Source organism: Protopterus annectens, chromosome 9.part0, assembly GCF_019279795.1.
Source record: "Protopterus annectens isolate FY-2018-M chromosome 9.part0, PAN1.0, whole genome shotgun sequence".
Lineage (NCBI taxonomy): Eukaryota > Metazoa > Chordata > Ceratodontiformes > Protopteridae > Protopterus > Protopterus annectens.
The window spans coordinates 1,112,727,017-1,112,752,287 of record NC_056743.1 but is presented as its reverse complement, the minus strand read 5'-3'; the positions used below and the strand labels follow the sequence as shown (position 1 = coordinate 1,112,752,287).

Sequence of the window (25,271 nt, the reverse complement as noted above, 5' to 3'; positions counted from 1 at the left end):
AACAGCTTCATTGAGTTCTAGGTGGGTTAGTGGAGACCAGTTACAAGCTTTTAGTTCTGTGAGGAACTGTTCAGGATTGAAGAATTTGTTTGAGCGAGATGTCTTGAGTTTATGGGTGGTTGGGACATGCAATTTTTGTCTAATAATATAGGTGAGCATGTGATCGCTAATATTATCAGGGAGTGTTCCTGGAGTGTAGAGGTTAGGATGTTCTATAACATTATAATAACATCTATGAACAATTGTGTTGTGATGCAATTTATATAGGTTTAACTTCAGCTTTTGACAGGGTCATACACAAAACACTGATCAGTAAATTAGTACAACTGGGTATTGATGTACTCCTGATAAGATGGATAGCTGCATGGCTTACAAGTAGGACATGGGAAGTATCGTACAGCAACTGCACAGGTGAAGTCCTTGGTTAACAGTCTGGGTGTCCCATAGAGCTCTGTACCCTTACTTGTTTAGATTTGTATCTTTCAGACCTAGCATTTTCATCTGAGGTGTTCTACAGTCTGTATGCAGACAACCTGAAATTGGGTAAACTGATTATGTGTGTTACAGATGAGGCATATCTGCAAAATAACCTACTAAAGTGACCATTTGGGTACAGGAGAATGTGCTGATAAATACATCAAAAACTAAGTATATGATATTTGAAAGACATAAATTGAAAGGTGACTATTTAATAAAGCACACACTGATTTGAAACTGTAGATTCATTTAAGGACATGGGTATATGGGTAGATTCAGCTATGAGGTTTTCTAATCACATCAACCAGTTGGTTAATGATAGCTATTGAACTATAGGTCGAATAAAAAGATTTATAAAGTCTAGGAAATTAAAAATAATGAAGTCATTGTTTGTTACATTAGACCCAAACTTGAGTATGGAATAACAATATGGAAAAGCCTATAAGAAAACAAGCATGAGTAAACTGGAAAGAGTACAGCGGAAATATACCAAGGGCATTCATGGATGTCAAAATTTATTATGAAAGACCAAATTATCTGAACTTGTACAGTGTCTGATGTCCTTCAAGGATGCATCTGCAGTCATAACATATGGGTTGTCCTGCCTCAGGCAGCCCTTTGGTCGGCCGGATTCCAAAGTCTGGGTCTGGCCTCGGTTGATGTCGCACTTTCCCCGACGTCAAAGCATTTGTTATGACTGCAGATGCATACCTATCGGACATCTACATTTATGGTAGGTACAAAACTGTACTTTATAGATATCTAAGAGGAGATCTTATTCAGGTATATAGGCTATTTAGAGAGAACTACTTCTGGAAGTGTTTGGGGTTATCAAAAAGTACTAGAGAATTATCAGACAACCTATCTAGAGGATTCTATAGGAATGAGAAATGTACTAATTGGTTCTCTGGCAGAGTAACTGATGCATGGAACAGATTACCAAATTACATTTAAGCCAAGTACTAGCTTAGATATTTTTAAGAAAAGCCTGGACACTTTTTCTTTTTATTATGAGAACAAATGTTTTGGTATATTGGCAGGCTAGAAAGGCATTAATGCCCGTATTTGAAATATTTGTATGCGTGTAACTGTATCGGTCCAACAGCACTCCAGCTGTTGTGTGGCAAAGCATACATTACATTACATTATTTTAAAGTCTCAAGACAAGTTTAGGAGTCTCCCAGTGCTCTGCCTTGGGAACTTCGATTTTGTTTTTACTAACCTTGTTTTTAATAACTACCTGTTTCAGTGTACACCATAACTGTTACAACATGCCTACAGTTCTACACAACTGCATAGTTTAAACTAATGAATGCACCACATGAACTTCAAACTAAATTTAAACATTTCAGCAGCTGCTTTAAGCACAGCAGGCTTGTTGAAAAGAAAGACAAAAAGTAAACTCTTTAGGAGGAAGTCAGCTGAACATCTAATTAATAATATGGAGTTTACTCGCACGGGCAAATCCACTTCAGCTCAGATTCAAACTGGAAGAATTTAGGCACCGTAACTGCCAGTTTAAAAACATGTTTATAAAACTGTGGCTGTATGTAGAATCAGTGTGCATCTTTTCCACATAAAAAGACAAATGGTGGTGATCTCTAAAACTTTCTCAATATTTTGTATAGATCCATCACCATAGGAAAATTCAGTCCCGCTGCAGCTCACAGAGTAGTTACATTGTATAATAGAAGTGATAGATTTACAGTTAGCCTTCCAGTTTGCAAATACTGTTCTCTTACTTAAAGAAATTAAGATGTTGGCAAAGAATGGAAAATACGCACTTAACTTTTTGATTTCCAACTGCTCTATAGCTGGTGCTCATTAAGGACCTTGGATCCATAAACTGTAAGTTTGCTTGATTTAATAAAAAGCACCCACCCTGTGAGTCATTTAAATAGCGTTTTTGCACTTTTCTGTCAAATGACATAATTGTTTCTCTTCCTGTATTTTCCACACTGTTGCTTCCTAAGAAGCAAACTTGATTCACTGTTAGTGAATTTATTTCCCTGTCCTCCTCAGCTAACTTCAAGTACTTTTTCTGCTTTAGGAATGACACAGGCAGGTAAAATCTGTTGGTTTATTCCACAAGTGAACTAGGATAAGCGCTTTCAAAGAAAATAAAAACTCTGCTTCATCAGATCCACCATATTCAAACCAGAAGCAGCTTAAATATTACATACCCCACCATTCATGAGCCTAAACTCACACACCCTTTTTCTTTTAAAGGTACAAATACATACAGCCAAAAACATACTATAAAAAGCATTCGTATATAACAAATGTTTAAAATATTCACATAAACAACCTGTGTGCTTTCAGTCCATGTTTGAGAGGGACATTCTCATTTAGTCCCAACTCTTTATGTGCTTGCATCCTAACAATCCACTAGTTCCACAGCTCTCTAAGATTCCTGATATCATCCATTCTCAGTTTCAGACTCCGTCAATAGCCCATTCTCAGTTTCAGACTCCAATAGCCCTAAACTTAAACTTATGCTCAGCTCCTTTCTCTACTACGTGTTTTGCTAGAGCATTTGACATGTACTTAATATTAATGGAATAAAGGCTTTATACGCTCTTTAACTTCCGATTGCTCTTCCCCACATAGAATGAAGAGCATGTGACAGTGCGCTAAATAAATAACTTTAGTGTCACAGCTAGCAGAGACTTTAAAATAAAATCTCCTGCCATTATCAGGTTCACGAAAACTTCCCTACTTTTATATCCCCTTTCCTTAAAGTTGTGTTCTAAAATGGTCAATTCATCCTAAAACCCAGGATCTCAAGCATTTAAGTTAAAGGGGCGTATAAGGGAACGGAGAAAGTGGAGAAAGGATCTGAGCATAAGTTTAAGTTTAGACTTATTGACAGAGTCTTTGAAACTCTGAGAATGGGTGATATCAGAGACTGTGGAACTTGAGTGGATTGTTAGGATGCAAGCACATAAAGGGTTGGGACTAAATGAGAATGTCCCTCTTAAACCTGTACTGAAAGCACGCAGGTTGTTTAGGTGAATATTTTAAATGTTTTTGTTCTATATGAATGCTTTTTATATATGGTTTTGGCTGTATTTGTACCTTTTAAAAGAAAAAGGGTGTGCGAGTTAATTAGGCTCATGATTAGTGGGGTATGTAATATTTAAGCTGCTTCTGGTTTGATTATGGTGGATCTGATGAAGCAGAGGTTTTCTGTGAAAGCACTTATCCTTATTTACTAGTGGAGTAAACTGCAACATATTTTACGTGCCTGTGTCGTTCCTAGTGCAACGCTTTTGTGAACTGTGTTTATACTTTTTTTGGCTGTTTGTTAAAGCTGGTATACCTGAGTTGTGCATAGCTGTGTTTCTGCTTTTTCTGCTTGTTTGGAAAGTCTGTAAATTGTTTCCCTTTATCATAGGTGACTTGGATTAGTCTAGCATTTTGTCTTTGCTGTCTGTACATCCTGTTCTTGTACATCTGAAACATTAATTGTGCTTCTGCTCATATCACTGAGCTTTCTGCTGCTGTGTTACCCGTTTGTCTCTGTCTGCCTTCATGCGTTTGGTTAAATATACAGTATTTTTTTTTTTTTATGCATTCCTGGCTTTAGTTAATGAGGAGTTGCTATTTGCCTGCAGTAGCAAAAGGAGGAGGGATTTCCTTCAGTCTTTGTCCCAGTTCAAATCCACCTTTTCAGCAGGGGATAGGCTTATCCCTACATTTTAACTCCTTGGTTGTCTACATTCATAAAATGTGTAATGTTTGTTTCGGCTTTTCCCGGTTAGGGGTCGCCACAGCGGAACTCCGGTCCGCTAATGATTGGCAGTAGAGTTTTCCATGCTGGCTTGCCGGGCCTAACGCACAACCTTCAAGGAAGGAACGCCCATTCACGCATGTCGCCACACAGAAGACGCTCTGAGAATCGAACGGGCAACGTCTAACTGTGAGGCGACAACGCTACCGCAGCACCACCACCACCACAGTATTGCCATAAAATGTGTAATGTGATGATTTAAATCCCTGTTTGAAATGCGTTGTGCGCCTCATTCATTTTCTCCATACTCCACTTTTCTTGTTTCAACATTTTTTTTCCTTTTTCTACTTCAGCTTACATGAAGTACTGTACACTGAGCACCCTATTCTTTTTGTAGCCTACCCACCGTTGTATCCTGGAGTCTAGGAAAAGCATCTTTATTTATGCGGGTAACAGTATTTGGGAATCCAGCAACTGTTCTTGTCTGCAACTCGATATGTCAAAGCAGTGAATTCAGAGGACATGACAAAGCTAATGTAATGGACATGGAAACTCATAAACACCTTAGCATTTACTGAAACTGGTGCAGTTCATAAAATATCTTCAGATCCAGCTTCATTGGTTTCCTCCTCACTTCATGAGTGAGTGGAGAAAGCAAGTTACCTCAGTACTCTGTGCACGTAATGACGTAAACAATATTCTGATGATGGAAGGCTTGAATTAGGATTGTACTGGTTTGAGGCCTTAAGTGACCCTTGCCCATTGGTGGCTGCACTTCCTTTATTAAGCTACAGAAGCACAACTTAAATTTTATTGGTTGCCCTATTTCTTCATAATTGCCTTTAGAATTAAACAAGAAGGCTGACTTTCTATTAATCTTAGAGGTGAATTTCTTTAGTTTTTTTTTTTTCTTGTAATACCTTACACAAAATTACTTCTGTGAAATGTTTGATAGCATTTCAGATATTTTAGGTCTGCAGTTTCCAATGCTGCTCCTCTTGCTATCCCATTCTCGCTTGTCTGCGCCAAAAGAGTTCTCTCACCTAAGCCATGCTGTTGACTCTCTCCCAGTTAGCTTTCACCAGCTTTTTCAACATTTTCCTCTTTCTGTAAACAAGTAAAGCGGTATCTCTAACACCAAAGTGAAGGTAACCTTACAGGATTTTGTATCATCCTGCAGGACTGCTTTTCAGAGACTTACTGAGCTGTATTGAGTATTCTGTGAGTACTTTTACTGAGCAGTACTGTGTATTCTGTGTAGTTTTCGAATTGTTACTACCCTTGATCTATTCAGTGTGCTGTCATTTTGCATATTCCAAGTTCTGTTACTCACTGTACTCCGTGTTATCTAGTTTTATGCTAACTAGATCATGGCTAAAAATTGGGCGGGGGGGGGGGGTCTCGTGGTCTAGTTCACCTGCCTGCTAAATAAAACATAGAAGTACTGTAATTTCCCTTTTGAGGGAGTGTTCATATAGTATGTCTTATGTCGTATATAGTTATTTTTTTCTCTAAGGTGTTCCTGTCACCTTCATTGTTTAGTTCTTTCAGCATTTGAGACTTTTGTTCTCTCTCAACCCCTTCACCTAACTCCCTTCACTTTGCACCTTTGCTACCTTTACCCCGTCACACTTCTGCTTGCTGCCTGACATTGAGCATCGTCTGTATGTTGTATGCAGTTTCACTAGCCTCACATTCTTAAAGGTTATCGCATTGCTCTTCTCCATTTTGGCTGCTTCACATCCTTGTTCTTAGTTTCAAGTACTTGTATCTGATCCACTACCATAGCTTTTGTTTACATCTCCTGGTTTGCCTCTGTGTCCTTTAGTTGATCTTTGATGGTCTTACCCAGTAAGATCCTACACCATTGTATGTCTTTGCTTGTAACTCTTGTCCCAGGTTTTAACCATAGAGGGACATCATTTCTATGACTGTCTCTCTCTAACTGCCCCCTCCTCTAGGTAGATATAGTTATGCTAACAATTCCATCATTTAAAAATATAGTAATACACCATCTGGCTGAACCTGTACTGATCCGAATACTCAATCAGGTTGTATTCCCTTTACCTTTGAGATCCGTATGACCTTTCACACTTCCATTCCCCCATCTTCGGTGCTGATACTTAGCTGCTCCATGCTGCCTTTATGGTATGGTGTGGTCTATTCATGCTGTTCCCCTTCATTAAAGCAACCCATAACTTGAGACATCTATGTCCCATATGCTGTATTGTCATTTGCCTTTGTCTGTGCTGGTGATATTGTAACTTTCCCTACTGCATGACTGATGGCAGGTCATTTTTCTTTTTTCTCAGACTACTTGCATTACATCATAATAACCATTACTCTTCCCACCCTTGTGTCTAGTACCCTAGTTACAAACTCCCCTCTTCTGCTATCATGACATTCATAACTTTGGTATGATGGTGGAGATGCGACTACCACTGTCTCCTCTGAGCCATGATTGCTCCTGATAGAGCTAGTGTTTCTACTAGGACTTCTCCAATCCCAGTCTTTTGTAACCTGTAAAAACTATGAATTTGTAGTAGATTATAATAAAGAATGGTGATCATCTTGTTTTGGGTTGTCTTACTGCTCACATGTAGGCCCTTGGAAAAGGTTTGAAGACTACAGTGCTTGGATGCTTTTTTTTTTTTTTTTCATTGAGTGCAAGCTAAGCTGTCTTCATTTTCTGAGGTCTTTAAGTTGACAGATGGCTTCTAGTTTGGATTCAGTAGAGTCCAGACCATTGTTCAAACTGCTTTTGAAATGCCGTGGTATGCACAAGGTAATGCTAATTTTGTAGTGGTTAGTACACTTGAGCTATTGTTTTCAATATTCTGGTGCATCTCTCAAACTGATAATAGCTTCTTATAATTTAAAAATTCAAAGGTTTTGCATGACTGTATTATACTAATGAGTCCATTACATACTCTCTACAAATTCAGTGTCTACCAGTCTTGTTATAAACTGTTTATGGAAACTTTATTCTTTTTTAGGAAACCGTGTTACCCTAGAATCTGGTAATAGTACAGAGAAAGAAATAATGGAATCAAAATCATCCCAGTGGTTTGGTGCCTCTGTACGCTCCCACAAGGATACTATCTTGGTAAGGATTTAAGTGAATTCCTGTTTTGCTGGGTAGCATGACCACTGTTAAAAGCTTGCCGTTTTCTAGTGAAATTGCCTGTTTTTCATTAAATGTGCACAATTAATGTACAAAATTTTATTGCACAATTTTTAATTTTGACCCACTTTCTTTTAGGAAGAGGAAGGACATTGACTAATCTTGGTTGATTACCTAGATGTGTTTTGTTTTAGATGGTTGCCTTAATTTATTAAAATAGTTGAATGCGAGTGAGCTCTGGTCAAAATAACTTGTGTAGAGCTGTTAAATGACTTGAAAAATTAGATTCGAATAGCTGGCTTTTCATAATAGGCAGAACATAGCATAGCAAAGTTTTTATTTTAATGAAGTCCAAGGAAAATATTTAGAGAGGTTGGTTTGGAGGTAGAAAGTAAATGTGGAATTCGTATACCTCATTGTGTTGCACCCCTGGTCCTTAAGCATGGTGTCGTCTAATTGGAATTCAGTTAATTCACTGTGTAGTGGTATGTATTTCTGTCCCATTAATGACAGTAAAATGTAAACAGAAGCTACTGTAGTTGACTTTGCTGACCATTTGATATAATTAATTGGTTGCCATGGGTCTGTATTTGCAATGGTAATGTTAGCATCTTCTGACAGTTGGTTGCCTTCCTTGGAGGGAGCTAAAACCATGGTGAAAATATTTGACACACCAATGACCACTGCTGATAAGCACATATGGGTTGTTAGATGGAAGCAAATGGGAGCAAATGGGAGAGAACTGAGGCCCTTATAGTCTGTGCTGCTTTTGTTTAGCTTGTGTTAGGTAAAGTGCCATTAGATGGGTTCTTGCTTATCATTCAGGCAGTGAGACCCCTGGAAAGGGGGGGGGGGTGCTATATTTCTATATTTAAATATGGTATGTGGTAATATGTAATAAAAGCTTAGTGCCACAGAGATAAAAGCTTGAGGATTTTGGATGGGCACAGTGGCAGTGAGAAAGTTCCCAATGACACCTTCAGTCTGGGAGAAGAGATGTGGTTAGACTGTCTAGGCATTTGGATAATCCTGCATGTTCATAGTGTTACCCTGCTGCAGTCATCACACTGGGGTTATCCTGCCGTCAGGCGGTCCCGCAGTCGGTCTGAATTCCAAAGTCTTGGTCCGGCGTCGGTTGCTGTCGCTTCTTCCCTAATGTCAGTGCGTCAGGGGTATAGAAGAGGCATCTGATGCCATTTTCTTCAGTCTTTCTTGCCACGTGGTGCCCAAAGCAGAAGCAGTTAGCAAGTGCCGGCCGGCAGACACCTGAGATTTTCGATTTGAATTTCAGTCCGAAGTCTTCAATAAAGCTAAGTACCCCGTTGGGGAACATTTTCTTGCCTCAGTCCGATGTCAGAAAAAGTTAACAATTGCATTTCTTGATGGGAAGCAAGTACCTCATAAGGACTTCCATTCCTATTGTATTCCTTGCCTAGGCCCAGACCACGACGTCACAGGTTGTCAGTTTTGCACTAGATTTAATAAACGCACTATCAAACGCCAGTTTGACTTCGCATGGCATTACTTTGGTAGGAAATTCAATTATATCATGCCGTCGGAGCAGCTGACTACCGCAATTCATAAAAAATGCAAGGATAAGGACAGGCAGCCTAGGAATAAGCCAGACGCTGAGGCCTCAGCTGGGCCTGTCGCTGGTTCTCCAGTTTTCAGTGAGGCGCCTACACAGCCCCTGACGACCGCAGAGCTGGAACCCCAGACAGCTGCCAACTCCCAAGTGGACTGTACTAGGCCGAACGCAGCCATCTACCAACACCAGAGCAGATTTATACACCGGTGAAGAGGAAACTCCATCGGTTGCAGAAGGTGTCTTCAGATCTACTACACTCACCATTAAATCTTATGCTAAGCTTAAAACTCCTTTAAAACCTAAGAAAACCGCTAATCAGTCTACAGGTCAAGGCCCCATGCCCAAGAAACAGATGCTTAAGATGGCTGAAGATTTAATTACCCTTATCAGGGGTTCCCATCCCCCTCCTGATGAGACCAAGACAAGAGGAAGATTATGCATTCACTGACCAGGTTTCTCTCTCTTCAGATTCTTCTGAGGAACAGGATTACACTTTTCCACCTTATGAGGATTCTGATGCTGAAGACTGTATTTCCTCAGCATCTCCCCCTGAAGACTACTCCTTTGGGGAAACATTACATACCATGAGGGAACATTTTCACTGGGAAGGCCAGGATTACTCAGCCTCTAAGAAAAGGCTCCGAGAGTTCCTTTTATTACCTCAGCACAGACCCCTTGCTATCCCTCCTGTTTTAGATATTGTAGATGGTTTACTTGGAGTCTAGTTTAAATCCAGACTCTCTACCTCCTGCTCCAGCCAAACCAGACCGATACTACAGAGTACCTGGCTCTCACAAATTCTTTTATAAAAGCCCTGTAGCTGACCCAGAAACCATATCCCAGGGTCCTAAGGGAGCAAAGGCTTCTATGGCTAAAAATCCTGTGCCCTCTGAAAGAGATTCCAGAGCCCTAGATAGATGGGGAAAGAAAATATACACCTCTGCAACTCTGGCTATGAGAGCATTAAATTGCCAGTTTCACATGTTGAAATATCAACAATTCCTGATGTCTCAGTTAAAGCAAAAATGAGCACACACTCAGAACAGCCTGAATTCAAGGAAATGCAGGACCTGTTGCATGCAGCTGAACAGCTGGGCAAGCATACTTTACAATGCGGATTTGATTCACTGTAAGCTTCCTGTAGAGCAGCTGTTACTGGCTCAGTCATTCATAGACATGCTTGGTTAAAAGAACAAACTCTCCCTGACCATGTTAAAGCAAAATTATTAGATGCATCTTTACAACAGGATGTATTATTTGGTGTCAAAGCAGAAGAGGTTTTAAAGAAAATGGAGGATAAGGCTAAATCTATGCAAACGGTCAAGGATTTCTTCCAGGTACAACCCTCTCGCTTCAGCAGAAATTGGCCAACAAAAAATTGGTCCTTTCCAGCTTCAGACAGATCACAGAGGAGCAAATACAGACACCCAAGGGGCAGAGGTCAGTCACAGGGCCCTTGCAAACCTCGCCAATGGGGTTCTGCTACCCAGAAAGGAGAAGACAGGCCCCAAGCTAGCAGAAGGCAGACACAATGACTCTGTCCTCAAACTACCAAGCAAATCTCTCCTGGCAATACCCTTGGGAGGAAAACTAGCATTTTTTGCGGACAACTGGCACATCATCACAAAAGACAAATGGGTTCTAAACATTGTCTCTCAAGGATACAGATTCCACTTTCATACCTTACCAAGGATCAAAGGAATGCCAAACCTGCCACCAAATCAATGGGCAGAGGCACAAAAACAAATTACAGCTCTCATGAACATGAGAGCCATTCATCAGGTACCTACACGGGAGCAGGGACAAGGATTTTACTCAAGACTCTTCCTAGTTCCAAGAAAGGAGAAAGCATGGAGACCCATTCTGGATCTTTCAATTCTGAACACCTATCTGCAAGTAACAAAATTCAAGACGCTAACACTACAGCAGCTTCTTCCCATGCTGGGCAAGAATGCTTGGCTAGTCACTTTGGACCTCAAGGAGGCATACCTGCATGTCCCTATCAGACAAAATTGCAGAAGATACCTCCGCTTCATTGCAGGTTCAACGCATTATCGATTCTCTGCACTGCCCTTTGGCTTATCTACTGCGCCCAGGGTCTTCACAAAATGCCTGGCACCAGTAATTGCATACTGCAGACAGAGGAATTCAAATATACTCATACCTGGACGACTTGCTTATTCAAGCAGAAAGCAAGGACATTCTTTTACAGCATCTGGCATTTGTCAAACACCTTCTAAGTTGCCTAGGGTACACAGTAAACTAAAAGAAATCAAAACTAGTGCCCTCACAAAACATAACATTCCTGGGTGCCAGCTTGAATACAACGGCCCAGATGGCTTATCTCATGCCAGACGAACCACGACAGCTGTTTCAATATTTCAAAATAATGGCAACAAAGACCCAACTCCCTGCAAGAAAAATTCATGGCATCTTGCATACTACTAATACCATTTGCAAAACTGCCCTCACTGGTAAACTAATCTCACTGGATATTCACATCCTGACTCCACCCCCTGCCCTGAACCACAGCAAATTTCACACTCCTCAAAACCGAGGTGGAATCCTTCAAAGCCCCCGGGCCTGTGGAAAATACGGCCCAGACCGCAGAATCCTTTATAAACGCATCTATGAACACCTTTAGGAATGCATGGATCATGCAATCCCAAATAAAACCAAAGACCCAAGCCTCCAAAGGCAGACGTCCTGTCTGGTGGACCCCAGCCATAAACATACTATACAATAGAAGGAGGAAGCTACTACATGATGGAGCAAAATCCCAAAAAAGGAAGGCATCTTATTAGCAAATCAGTATTAGCAAAAAACTACAGGCCCTCCTAAAATTGTCTAAGCCCAGCTTCGAGAGAAAAATTGCACAGGACACTAAGGATAATTACAAGGCTTTCTTTAGTTATGTTAGGAACCTGGGTGGGAATTCCCAGATATGCTCAGAATTAGTCCAAAATGACAAAAAATACACAGAATCCACAGACATTGCCAACATCCTAGCTGACGGGTTCAGCGCAAACTTCTCCCCCCCCCCCCCCCACCAAAAGGGCAAATATCTATCCCAGCAGAGTGCTGCCCCCCTGACATCTCAGATGCTCAGGTAAGAGCTGCCCTCTCCAAAGCAAAAAACACAGCATCAATGGGACCAGACGGTGTCCCAGGCTGCGTCCTACATGAACTCCAAGAAAAGCTAAACCCAAACCTAAAACTACTGTTCAATCTCAGCCTTACTACAGGATATGTACCCAGAGTGGCGTACAGCAGCAGTGGCCCCTCTACACAAAGGTGGTGCCTCAACGGATCCTGAAAACTATCACCCCATAAGCCTGACTAGCTTGGTCTGCAAAGCTATGGAAAGGATCATCATGGACCTCATAAATAGATATTGGGGACCTACAGACACTGGATCCTACCCATTTCGGCTTTAAGGGCAGATCCTGCCTCTTAAACCTGGTTGATTTCTTTGAAACAGCCACCAAGGCCATTGACGAGGGGAAGGTGGTCCACACAGCCTACCTGGACCTCGCAAAAGCCTTCGATACAATACCCCACTCGGGCATTATAGATAAGCTCACCAGCTTAAATATAAACCCCTATGTCACTAGATGGGTTGCAAACTGGCTCAAGGACAGAACCCACATGGTTAGAATTGCTGGAGCCATGTCAGACTCCAAACCAGTTACAAGTGGCATCCCACAAGGCTCAGTCCTGGGACCTCTCTTGTTTGGTATATCTAAGAGGTACAGGCCAACACGGAAGGACTGTGGCTGACCAAGTTCACAGATGACTGCAAGCTGGGCGCCATAATCAACTCTCCAGCTGACACAAGCATCCTGCAAAAAGGGCCTCATAGAAACAGACAACTGGTGCCAGAGCCATGGCCTCAAGCTAAATGCCAAAAAGTGTGTAGTCATCCCCTTTGGCAAAAAAAGTGCCCACAAATTACCACATAGGTGGTAATCCATTAAGTACAGAAGAAGTAATTAGGGACCTGGGGACCCAAGTTGATAGCAATCTCTCATTTGACAACCACGTGGCCAAAGTAGTTAGAAAAACATTTTATATAGCCCACCTAATCATGAAGGGATTCACATCTAGATCAGGGGAGGTCATCGTGCCTCTTTACTCATCCCTCATCAGGCCCATAATTGAGTACAATGCCCCTTTTGGGATGTATCTTACCAGACACCTGCAACAACTGGAAAGACCCCAAAAGTACCTCACCAAGAGGATCAAAGGGCTCAAACAGATGCCATATGCTGCCCGGTTAAAGAAACTCCAGCTCTACTCAGTGGCATACCACCTGCTCAGAGGCGATCTGTGCCTGACGGATAAAGCCATGTCCAACCCGGAATTAATGGACATGCTGCACCTCAGAAAATCCAAATCCCATCGAGCTACGCACTCGAGAGACTTGAACCTCAGCACTGAAATAAACAACACATGCTGGAGGGACAGATTCATAACCCAGAGGCTCCCTTCACGCTGGAATAAAATCCCAGTCCAGGTTGGGCAGAGTCCCTCATTGACTCTCTTCAAGAGGAATCTTGATGAGTGGATGGGAGATCGTAGGTTTACCCCAGGTATCACTTCTGTGTCACTGTTAGACAGAGGCACAGTATACTAACCTCGAAAAAGGGCATAGCAAAATTAATTTAAAATGGGTGGCGAAAGCCAAACACACTCTGGCCAGGCTTATAAATGTCCTAGGGCAGATAGCCTAGTATGAACCTATGAACCTATATGAGGAAATTACAATGGTACCTGAAAAGTGTATGAACTCAGCACAGCCACAGCTTGGAAACGATGATTCCACTCATTCCCTGCCTTCAACAGGAGTTTCTATGGTGGGCACAGGCATGTCACCTCAAAGGTCAGCCTTTCACCTTACTCACAGCCAGGCAAACTATGACAACAGATGCATCGGACTGTGCCTGGGGAGCACACATTGCAGGACAGTGCATTCAGGGCAAATGGACTACAGATCAGAGACACCTGCATATCAATCAAAAAGAAATGCCAGCAGTGCAGAATGCCCAAACAGCTTTCAAGGACCTTCTACACCCAGGACAACTACTAAGGACAGACAACACCACAGTTATGTGATACATAAACAAGCAAGGGGGCACGCATTCCTACCCTCTATGCAGACAAGCAGTGACCTTGTGGAACACTGCACTGTCTTACCAGGTTCAATTACAAGCACAATTCCTGCCAGGAAAGAAAAACACATTGGCAGACGACCTAAGCAGAAACATCATGGAGCCACTCGAATGGAAACTAGATCCACAAGTATTTGCAATGATGGCTCAAAAATGGGGACGTCCAGACATAGATCGGTTTGCAAGCCCCCACAACCACCAACTGCAAAAATTTTGCACAAGGACCTTCCATCCACTAGCTTGGAAAGTGGACGCTCTCTCATTCAGTTGGAAAACATTAACAGTGTATGCCTTCCCTCCACTGCCTCTTCTAGCAAAGGTACTGCTGAAAGTCAGATTAGAGAGGCCATAAATGATTCTCGTTGCACCAGTCTGGCCACGCCAACATTGGTACCCAATTTTAAGGAACATGGCCCAGGGCCCACCATGGATTTTGCCACAAATTCCTCACCTGCTCACCCAGCGAAACAATCTGATTCTACACAGCCAGGTCAAGACTTTAAACCTGGCTGCATAGAAAATTACCTAAACAACCAGCCAACACCTTTATCCAAAGCTGTTATGGATGTCATTCTCGACCAGGAGGCCCAGCACCAGGAAAACCTATTCAGACAAATGGAAAAGATTGTGCTCCTGGAACCAGGCAAAAGGCCTAAATCCCCTGGAGCCGAACATTCCTCAGATTCTACAATATTTAATGGAGATGTTACACAAAGGACTTTCCTTTTCATCTATTAAGATCCACACCTCGGCAATTTCAGCTCATTACAGCACGGATCCTCCTTTATTTTCACATTCACACCTAAGACAGTACCTCAGAGTGGCTAAGAACTTAAGACCGCCAAGGAGAGCTCCAACACCTACCTGGGATCTCAACTTTGTCCTGGAAAAGCTTACACTGCCGCCCTTTGAACCAGCTTTTTCAACTGATTTAACATTTCTTTCATGGAAAACTGCCCTACTACTAGCAATAACCTCAGCTAGAAGAGTCTCAGAGCTACAGGCACTAATGGCAGTGGAACCTTTCCTCATTTTTCATCGACAGAGTTTCTCTATGAACTAATCCTTCCTTTATGCCAAAGGTGGTATCCAGTGTGGCCCTAAACCAAACCATTCACTTGCCCACCTTCTTCCCAAATCCCCGGAACAAAGGAGAAAGACTCCTGCACTCTTTGGATAAAACTAAGGCTTTCAGAAAAACTGACCAGCTCTTTGTAGCCTATGCTACAGGATCACAAGGAAAAGCCATCTCAAAACAGACCATTTCTAAATGGATAGGACATTGCATACGTTTCTGCTACACAAATCATGGGAAACCAGTACCTGCTAACATTGGGTCCCACTCCAGCAGGGCTACAGCTACATCAGCAGCCTTTCTCAGGGGAGTGCCAGCCAAGGATATTCTGGAAGCTGCTACCTGGAGTTCAGTGCACACCTTCACCAAACACTATCACTTACCTCTTTACTCTAAGACTAGAGCTGGTTTTGCCACTGCATTTTTGCAGGGCCTACTAGCTTCTTCTAACCCTGTTTGACTCCACCTCCCCTCCTTAGCTTTGGGATTCAACCCAAGTGTGATGACTGCAGCAGGGTAACACGATGAACATAGTATAGATGTCCTTCAAGGATGCATCTGCAGTCCTAACAAATGGGTTGTCCTGGCCTCAGGCAGCCCTTCGGTCGGCCGGATTCCAAAGTCTTGTTCTGGCCTCGGCTGATGTCGCACTTCACCCGACGTCATAGCTGCAGTTCAGCGGGTATAAAGGCATCAGCCGACGCCATTTTCCTCAGTCTTTCTTGCGCGTGGCCAAGCAGAAGCTGTTTGCAAGTACCGGTCGGTCAGAACCAGAGATTACTACTACCGAAGACTTCTAAAAAGCTAACTACCCCGTTGGGGACTCTTTCTTGCCTCAGCCGATGTCAGAAAAAGTGAATAACTGTTTAACTTGTGGGAAACAAATACCTCATAAAGATTTCCACTCTTACTGCCTACCTTGTTTAGGCCCAGACCACGACGTAGCAGCTTGTCTAGCCTGTACTTCCTTCAACCGACGAACACTTAGACATCGGTCGGAGTTTGCTGAGGAGTTTTTCGGCTCCGCTTTTGCTTATATCATGCCTTCGGAGGCGCCGACTTCACAATTGACTAAAAAGCGTAAGGAAAAGGACCGACACTCGTGGTCCGGTTTCGGCCGAAACCGCGGTTAAGCCAACCGCGAGTGTCCCGGTTTCGGCTGAAACAGAGTCCGAGGTTCTTCCTTCGGCCGAAAGCTTGCCTCCTTCTACCGAGGCCTCTTCCAGCAGGGCTGAATCTGCTACGGAAATTCCTCCTACACTTACAGTTTCACAGGACTTATCAGATACTATCCCCTTTGATGCATCTACTCCAGCACGTGGAGCTGCTAGGCCCCCTGCCTCCATGTCAATTAAGGCTTTTGCCAGGGCCAAAGCAACTAAATCTTCTAAGGCCGTGCCTGCTAAAACCCCCTCTCACAGGCCTACCTCTAGTACCCAAATGCTTAGTCTTGCAGAGGATCTCATTTCTTTAATCAGGGGAACCCAGTCTCACCCTGACAGGGCCTCTCAACCACCTCCAGAGAAAAGGCCTAGAGCAGAGCCCCTGAGCCAGTTTCTTCAGATTACTCTTCTGATGATTCAGAAAATGCAAATCCTCCAGAAGGCCCTTATTCTCCTTATGAGGACTCTGATGCAGAGGATTCCATACCTTCTGCCTCTCCTGAGGAATTTTCTTTTGGGGAAACCTTGCATGCTATGAGGGAACAATTCCAATGGCAGGGCCAGGATTTTTCAGACTCTAGGAAGAGACTTAGGACCTTTTTGCATTTACCACAGCATAGGCCCTTAGCTATTCCTCCAGTACTTACAGTTGTGGATGATGCTTTTAATGATGCTTGTACTGCTCCTGACCCCTGCTAAGCCCGACCGATACTACAGGGTTCCGGACACACATTATCATTTATATAAGGCTCCTTTTGCAGATCCTGAAACTATTTCACAAGGCCCCAAAGCTGTAGCAGCTGCCTCTGCCAAAAACCCCCTCCCCTCTGACAGAGAATCTAGGGCACTGGAGAGATGGGGTAAAAAAGTTTATACTTCTGCTACTCTTTTGGCTAGAGCCTTAAACTGTCAATTCCACATGATTCAATATCAGGAATTCCTGTTAGATCAGCTCACTAAAAAACTTTCCTCGCCTGAGCCTTTAAACCGTAAGTCCCTGCAGGATTTGGTGCATAACACTCAGCAGGTCAGTAATCATTCCTTAAAATGCGGCTATGATGCACTGGAGGCTTCCTTTAGATCAGCTATGACTGGTACAGTGATCAGAAGGCATGCATGGTTAAAAGAGCAATCCTTACCAGACCATGTAAAGGCAAAGCTTCTAGATGCTCCCATGGAAAAGCACAGTTTGTTTGGTTCCCCTGCACAGCAAGTGTTGAAGGTGGAAGAAAAAGCTAAATCTGTACCGACAGTCAAGGATTTCTTACAGGTCCAGCCTCCGAGGTTTAGTAGAAACTGGCCTTCCAAGAATTGGTCCTTTCCAGACGCCACTAGAGCACAGAGAAGCAGGAATAGACACCCTAGAGGCAGAGGTCAATCCAGAGGTGCCTACAGGGGATGTCAGTGGCAGCCTAACAGCCAGAGAAGTACTGCCACAGATCCAACCACTACCACTTCCACAGGACATTCGCAGTGACTTAGCTCTGAAACTGCCTACCAGGGAACAACTGGCAGCACCCTTAGGCGGAAAATTAGCCTTATTTTCAGCAAATTGGCATTATATTACAGGAGACAAATGGATTTTACAGACAATAGACAAAGGCTACAGGTTTCACTTCCATACTCCTCCAAGGAAGAGAGGAATGCCAAACCTGCCTCCAAACCAAATAACAAACGCTCTACAACAAATAGACCACTTACTAAGGTTAAGAGCTATAGAAAAGGTACCGCCTATGGAACAAGGACAGGGATTTTATTCAAGGCTTTTCCTGGTACCAAGAAAGGAAAACCAATGGAGACCTATCCTCGACCCGTCCGCTCTAAACACATATCTTATTGTTCCAAAATTCAAAATGCTGACCCTACAGCAACTTCTTCCCATGCTGGGCAAGGAGTCTTGGCTGGTGACTCTGGATCTCAAGGAGGCATACCTGCACGTCCCCATACGACCAATTTGCAGAAGATACCTCAGATTCCTTGCAGGATCAGAGCATTATCAATTCTCAGCATTGCCTTTTGGCTTATCTACTGCGCCCAGAGTATTCACAAAATGCCTGGCATCAGTAATTGCTCATTGCAGGCTTCAGGGAATTCAAATTTATCCTTACCTGGACGACTGCCTGTTACAAGCGGACATCAAAGACAAAATAACAAAAGATTTGAAAAAAGTTATTCACCTGCTCCAAGCCCTGGGATACACAGTCAACACAAAAAAGTCAAGACTGATACCATCCCAAAGGATAACCTTCCTGGGTGCAGAACTGGACACATCAAACCAGATGGCATACCTCACAGAAGAAAAACAAAGGCAGCTACCACTTTATTTCATGGCATTAACAACACAGAACCAGCTTACAGCAAGGAAAATCCTGCAAGCCCTGGGTTTCATGGCATCCTGCATAATATTAGTACCGCATGCCAGACTACATATGAGAAAGTTACAATGGTACCTGAGGAATTTATGGTCTCAGCACAAACACAGCTTAGAAGCCCAAATTCCAATAATTCCATGCCTGAAACAAGAATTCCAGTGGTGGGCCCAGGCCTGCCAATTGAACAAAGGACTGCCCTTCCACAGGCCTCGCCCAAGCCAGACTATTACCACGGACGCCTCAGACCTAGGTTGGGGGGCGCACATGGTGGACAAATGCATTCAAGGCTTATGGACTCAAGACCAGATGAGCTTACACATAAATCAAAAAGAGATGCTGGCAGTAAAACAGGCAATTCAGACATTCGGACCATTTCTTCAACAGGGCCAATTGCTGATAAGGACAGACAACACCACAGTTATGTGGTATATCAACAAGCAGGGAGGCACACATTCATATCCTCTATGCCGGATGGCAATGGACCTCTGGAATGTGGCCCTGAGCCTCAACATTCAGCTCCAGGCCATATTTGTGCCAGGAAAAGAAAATATACTAGCAGACATCTTAAGCAGAACCACTACGGATGCCCACGAATGGATGCTGCATCCAGATATCTTTCAAACCATCACAAGGAAATGGGGACTGCCAGAAATAGACCTGTTCGCATCCCCACACAACCACCAATTGAAAAAATTCTGCACAAGGACATACCACCCACTTGCTTGGAAGGTGGACTCCCTATCCTTCAGTTGGGAAAACCTGACAGCATATGCATTCCCACCTCTTCCTTTGATGCACAAAGTGCTACTGAAGATCAAAGAAGAACACCCGAGGATCATCTTGATAGCGCCAGACTGGCCGAGGCAACATTGGTACCCGCTACTGAGGAGTATGTCCCGGGAACATGCATGGCCTCTACCCCTACTACCTCTTCTGCTAACACAGAACAACTTCAAAATCCTACATCCAAGCTTGAAAACCCTGCAGCTAGCTGCTTGGAACATTGCATAAGGAAAAATAACCCAGATTTATCTCAAAGGGTTAAAGACATTATCCTGGAGGCTCGCAGGCCCTCAACAAGGAAAACTTATTCAGCAAAATGGAAAAGATATCTCATTTGGAGTGCAACAAAAGGGGTAGATGCATCACTAGCAAACATAGCTAACATCCTGGAATATTTAGCAGAGCTTTTCCACAATGGCCTGTCTTACTCCTCCATTAAGATTCATGCATCAGCAATTTCAGCAGCATACAACATGGACCCTCCAGTCTTTTCTCAACCTCTACTCAGGCAGTTTCTCAGAGGAATTAAAAATGTAAAGCCACCAAGGAAACCACCATTGCCTACATGGGACTTGAACTTTGTGTTAGAAAAGTTGACACTTCCCCCTTTTGAACCAGCAGCAACAGCAGAATTACAGTACTTATCCTGGAAGACTGCATTCTTGCTTGCAATCACTTCAGCTAGACGGGTTTCTGAATTACAGGCTTTAATGGCAGTACAGCCCTTCCTTATCTTCCATCAAGATAGAGTGACCATGAGAACTAATCCTACCTTTATGCCAAAGGTGGTCTCCAGGGTATCATTAAACCAAGCGATACATCTACCAACATTCTTCCCCAACCCGCAGAACAGGGGGGAAAGATTGCTGCATACCTTGGATGTACACAGACAATTGCGCTACTACCTGGACAGAACCAAGAACAATAGAAAGACTGACCAGCTTCTGGTGGCATATGCAACAGGAATGGAAGGAAAAGCAATTTCAAAACAGACAATCTCAAAATGGATAGGAAATTGCATTAGATTTTGTTACTCCTTTCATGGAAAGGCAACTCCAGAAAACATCAGACCTCACTCCACAAGGGCTACAGCCGCTACTACAGCTTTCTTATGAGGAGTGGCTACCAAAGACATTTTAGAGGCTGCTACTTGGAGCTCCGTGCATACATTTGCCAAGCATTATAATCTACCTTTATACTCCAGATCTCGAGCAGGTTTTGCCACTGCTGTTTTGCAAGGGATCTTAACCACACCATAAATTCTTAGTGCCTCCTCCCCCAGTTTGGCTATGGTATTCTACCCATTTGTTAGGACTGCAGATGCATCCTTGAAGGACATAGTACAGTTTTGTACCTACCATAAATGTAGATGTCCGAGAGGTATGCATCTGCAGTCAGGATTACCCACCCTCCTTCCCCTCTGTGGTACTCCTAGGGTATTTGCCCATCTTGTAGCTAGCTGGGGGAATCTATTATGGTGTATTTGTTTGTATATATGTACATACATGTTTATTTCTATTTGCTCTCTATTGTTTGGAAACATTTGCATTTCTCCAAATTTAGCCTTCCTAGAGGGCTCCTGGCATCTGGGGCAAGAAACACTGAGGAAAATGGCGTCGGCTGATGCCTTTATACCCCAGAAGCTATGACGTCGGGTGAAGTGCGACATCAGCCGAGGCCAGACCCAGACTTTGGAATCCGGCCGACCGAGGGCTGCCTGAGGCAGGACAACCCATTTGTTAGGACTGCAGATGCATACCTCTCGGACATCTACATTTATGGTAGGTACAAAACTGTACTTTTTTGTGACCTTATTTTCTGTATGGAATGTGTGACCCTCGCTGTACTTCTGATGGTACACACTTTTTTTTTTTTGGTATTTTGCATCTTTTCTCCCAGTAAATTTACGTAATGGCCTCTCTTTACTAGACTTCTAAGCTGTCATTTTCTTAATGTATTGTTAATTTTCTAAAGTAAAAATTATTGTGAATGCTTTGATCTTTGTGTTTCACTGTTGCAGTCATTACATTTGGGTAATCTGCTGGCAGGTTGCCCTCAGTCGGCCTGAATTACAAAGTCTTGGGTTCTGCGTCAGTTGCTGTCTTCTCTTCCATGTCGTCAGGGGTATAAAACATGCAGCTGACGCCATTTTCTTTAGTCTTTCTTGCCGTGCGATGTCAGAAGCATTTAGCAAGTGCTGGTCGGCCGACTACTGAAATATTCGAGTTTGAGTTTCAGAACCGAAGTCTTCATACATTTTATTTAGAAACCCTGCTACTGATCCTAAAATTATTTCACAGGGTCCAAAGGGAGTTAAGGCCTCAACAGCAAAAAAAAACCCTACACCCTCTGACAGAGATTCTAGGGCACTTGACAGATTGGGAAAAAAGGTTTATACATCTGCAACCTTGGCAATCAGGGCCTTAAGTTGTCAATTTCATATGCTTAAGTATCAACAACATGTAATGGGATTGCTGAAACAAAATGATGCTGATTTCAGAATGTGCAGAAAATAAAGAATTGCAGGAATTATTGCATGCAGCTGAACAAGTTGGAAAGCATACTTTGCAATGTGGTTTTGATTCTTTAGAGGCCTCCTGCAGGGCCACAGTTACTGGATCTGTGATTAGGAGGCATGCCTGGTTAAAGGAACAAAATTTGCCTGATCATGTTAAAGCTAAGTTGGTAGATGCACCTTTACAGCATGATTCTCTGTTTGGTATTAAGGCAGAAGAGGTTTTAAAGAAAATGGAAGACCAAGCTAAGTCTATGAAAACTGTTAAAGATTTCTACAGGTGCAGCCACCAAGATTCAGTAGACACTGGCCTACAAAAAATTGGTCCTTTCCTGTGTCAGACAGAGCTCAAAGGGGTAAATCCAGACACCCTAAGGGTTCCAGGTACCAGGCTCAAGACTCGTACAGGTCAAATCAGTGGGGTGCATCCACCTCCAAATCTGGAGGAGATAAAGCGCAAACCTACAGAAAGCAAGCCCAATGACTTCCCTCTGTCTACACCAAGCACTTATATTTTGGCAGCACCCATAGGGGGAAACTAGCACTTTTTGCTCAAAATTGGCAGTTAATAACCCAGGACAAGTGGGTACTAAACATCGTATCACAGGTATATAGAGTCCATTTCCACACTCTGCCAATGACAAATGGTTGGCCAGATCTGCCAAAAAACCCAACGGGCAAAGTCACAGAAACTGGTTACGTCCCTCATGGATATGGGGGCCATTCAGACAGTACCAACAGGAAAAAGGACGCAGTTTTTATTCAAGACCGTTCTTGGTACCCAGAAAGGACAAGACCTGGTGGCCAATACTGGATTTATCGATTTTGAACACATACTTGGACATTCCAAAATTCAAAATGCTCACTTTGCAGCAGCTTCTGCCCATGCTGGGCAAGAATGCTTGGCTGGTGACTTTAGACCTAAAAGAGGCATACCTGCATGTCCCAGTAAGACAGTCGTGCAGAAGATACCTCAGATTCAAGGCTGCCTTAATGCATCACCAATTCTCTGCACTGCCCTTTGGCTTATCTACTGTGCCCAGGGTCTTTACAAAGTGCCTGGCACCAGTAATTGCATTTTGCAGACAAAGAAGTATTCAAATATTTCCTTACTTGGATGACAGTCTCATTCAAGCAGAGAACAAGGACACTCTTCTACGACACCTGGCGTTTGTGAAAAGGCTTCTAACATGCCTAGGGTATACAGTAAATGAAAATAAATCACAACTGGTACCCTCTCAAAAGATAACATTCCTGCTATTCAAGCTTGAATACAACTGCCCAGATGGCTTACCTCACGCCAGACAAAGGCAACTGACTACTTACTTCAAACTGATGGCAACAAAAACGCAGTCTTCTGCAAGACAAATTCTGCAGACTCTGGGCTTCATGGCATCCTGCATCCTACTAATTCCATGTGCAAGACTGCATATGAGGAAACTTCAATGATACCTAAAAAGTTTATGGAGTCAACATTCACACAGTCTGGAAACCATGATTCCTTTCATTCCCTGCCTGCAACAGGAGTTTCTATTGTAGACAAAGGCCTGTCACCAAAACATGGGATGGCCCTTCACTCTACCCCCTGCCAGCCAAACCTTAACAGGCACATCAGATTATGCTTGAGGGGACCACATAGCACGATGATGCATTCGGGGTATATGGGCACCAAATCAAATGCATCTGCATATCAACCAGAAAGAGATGCTAGCTGTTCAAAATGCCCTAACAGCCTTCAAGGACTTACTTCATCCAGGACAACTACTGATTAAAGACCGACAACACCACAGTCATGTGGTATATAAAAGAACAAGGGGGCACACACTCATATCCCCTTTGCAGATTAGCCATGGCACTGTGGGACACAGCTTTGACCTACCAAATACATCTTCAAGCTCAATTCTTGCCAGGAAAACAAAACACTCTGGCAGACTATTTAAGCAGAAACCTTATGGATCCTCACGAATGGAAACTAAATCCACAAGTCGTCAGCATGATAACCGAGAAATGGGGGAGCCCAGACATAGATCTATTTGCCTCTCCTCAAAATTATCAACTGAAAAGATTCTGCACAAGGACTTATCACAGACAAGCATGGAAAGTGGACGCTCTATCCTTCAGTTGGAAAAACCTATCAGTTTACACCTTTCCTCCTCTGCCTCTTCTACCCAAGGTCCTCCTAAAAGTCGGACAAGAGAAGCCAAAGATATTAATTGCCCCGGACTGGCCCCGCCAATACTGGTACCCAATCCTAAGGAACTAGTCTCAAAACCCAGCTTGGACCTTGCCTCAAAAACCACAACTACTGTCCCAGCAAAACAGATCCTGCACAATAAACTGCAGACTCTGAACCTGGCAGCATTGGCTAATCCTGTAATCATACAAACGACACCTCTCAGTAAAGCTGTGTTGGATGTCATTTTGGAAGCCAGAAGGCCTAGTACTAGAAAATCTTTTGCTGACAAATGGAAGAGATTGTGCTTGGAATAAAGCACAAGGAACTGATACAGCAGAACCACATATTCCTCAGATTTTACAATACTTAACTGAGATGCTTGACAAAGGCCTATCTTTCTCATCAATCAAAATCCATGCCTCTGCCATTTCAGCTCATCACAATACAGAGCCACCAATCTTTTCTCATCCTTTACTAAAGCAGCATCTTAGAGGTGCCAAAAATTTAAGGCCTCCTAGAAGATCACCATTACCTGCATGGGACCTCAATTATGTGCTGGAAAAGCTCACCCTGCCTCCATTTGAACCAGCTGCTACCGCTGACATAAAGTTCTTATAATGGAAGACAGCTCTGCTACTAGCAATTACCTCAGCAAGAAGAGTTTCAGAGCTACAGGCCCTCATGACTGTAGAGCCTTTTATCATATTTTACCCAGACAGGGTGTCTCTGAGGACAAATCCTACTTTTATGCCGAAGGTCATTTTCAGTGTGGCTCTTGACCAAACAATTCATCTGCCAACTTTTTATCCAAATCCGCAGAACAAAGGGGAGAGAATTCTGCATTCCTTGGACATACACAGACCGCTAATATTCTATTTGAGCAGGACTAAAGCTCTAAGGAAAACTGAGCAATTACTAGTGTTATATGCTGCAGGTTCAGAAGGAAAGGCTATTTCAAAGCAGACAATTTCAAAGTGGATAAGCCTCTGCATCCGTTTCTGCTACTTACACCATGGCAAACCTGTGCCCAAGGGCATTAGGTCTCACTCCACCAGAGCTGCAGCTACTTCAGCAGCATTTCTCAGAGGAGTACC

General features: G+C 43.1%; 1 protein-coding gene across 1 annotated transcript in view; it reads left to right on the top strand.

The window, feature by feature from the left end:
- The window catches only part of ITGA5 (integrin subunit alpha 5), an 805,866-nt gene that overhangs the window by 178,993 nt on the left and 601,602 nt on the right, over positions 1–25,271 (top strand). Inside the window, exon 3 of the mRNA XM_044083969.1 lies at positions 7,207–7,316. Within this exon, the coding sequence (XP_043939904.1) occupies positions 7,207–7,316 (110 nt within the window). The remainder of the gene's footprint in view (positions 1–7,206; positions 7,317–25,271) is intronic.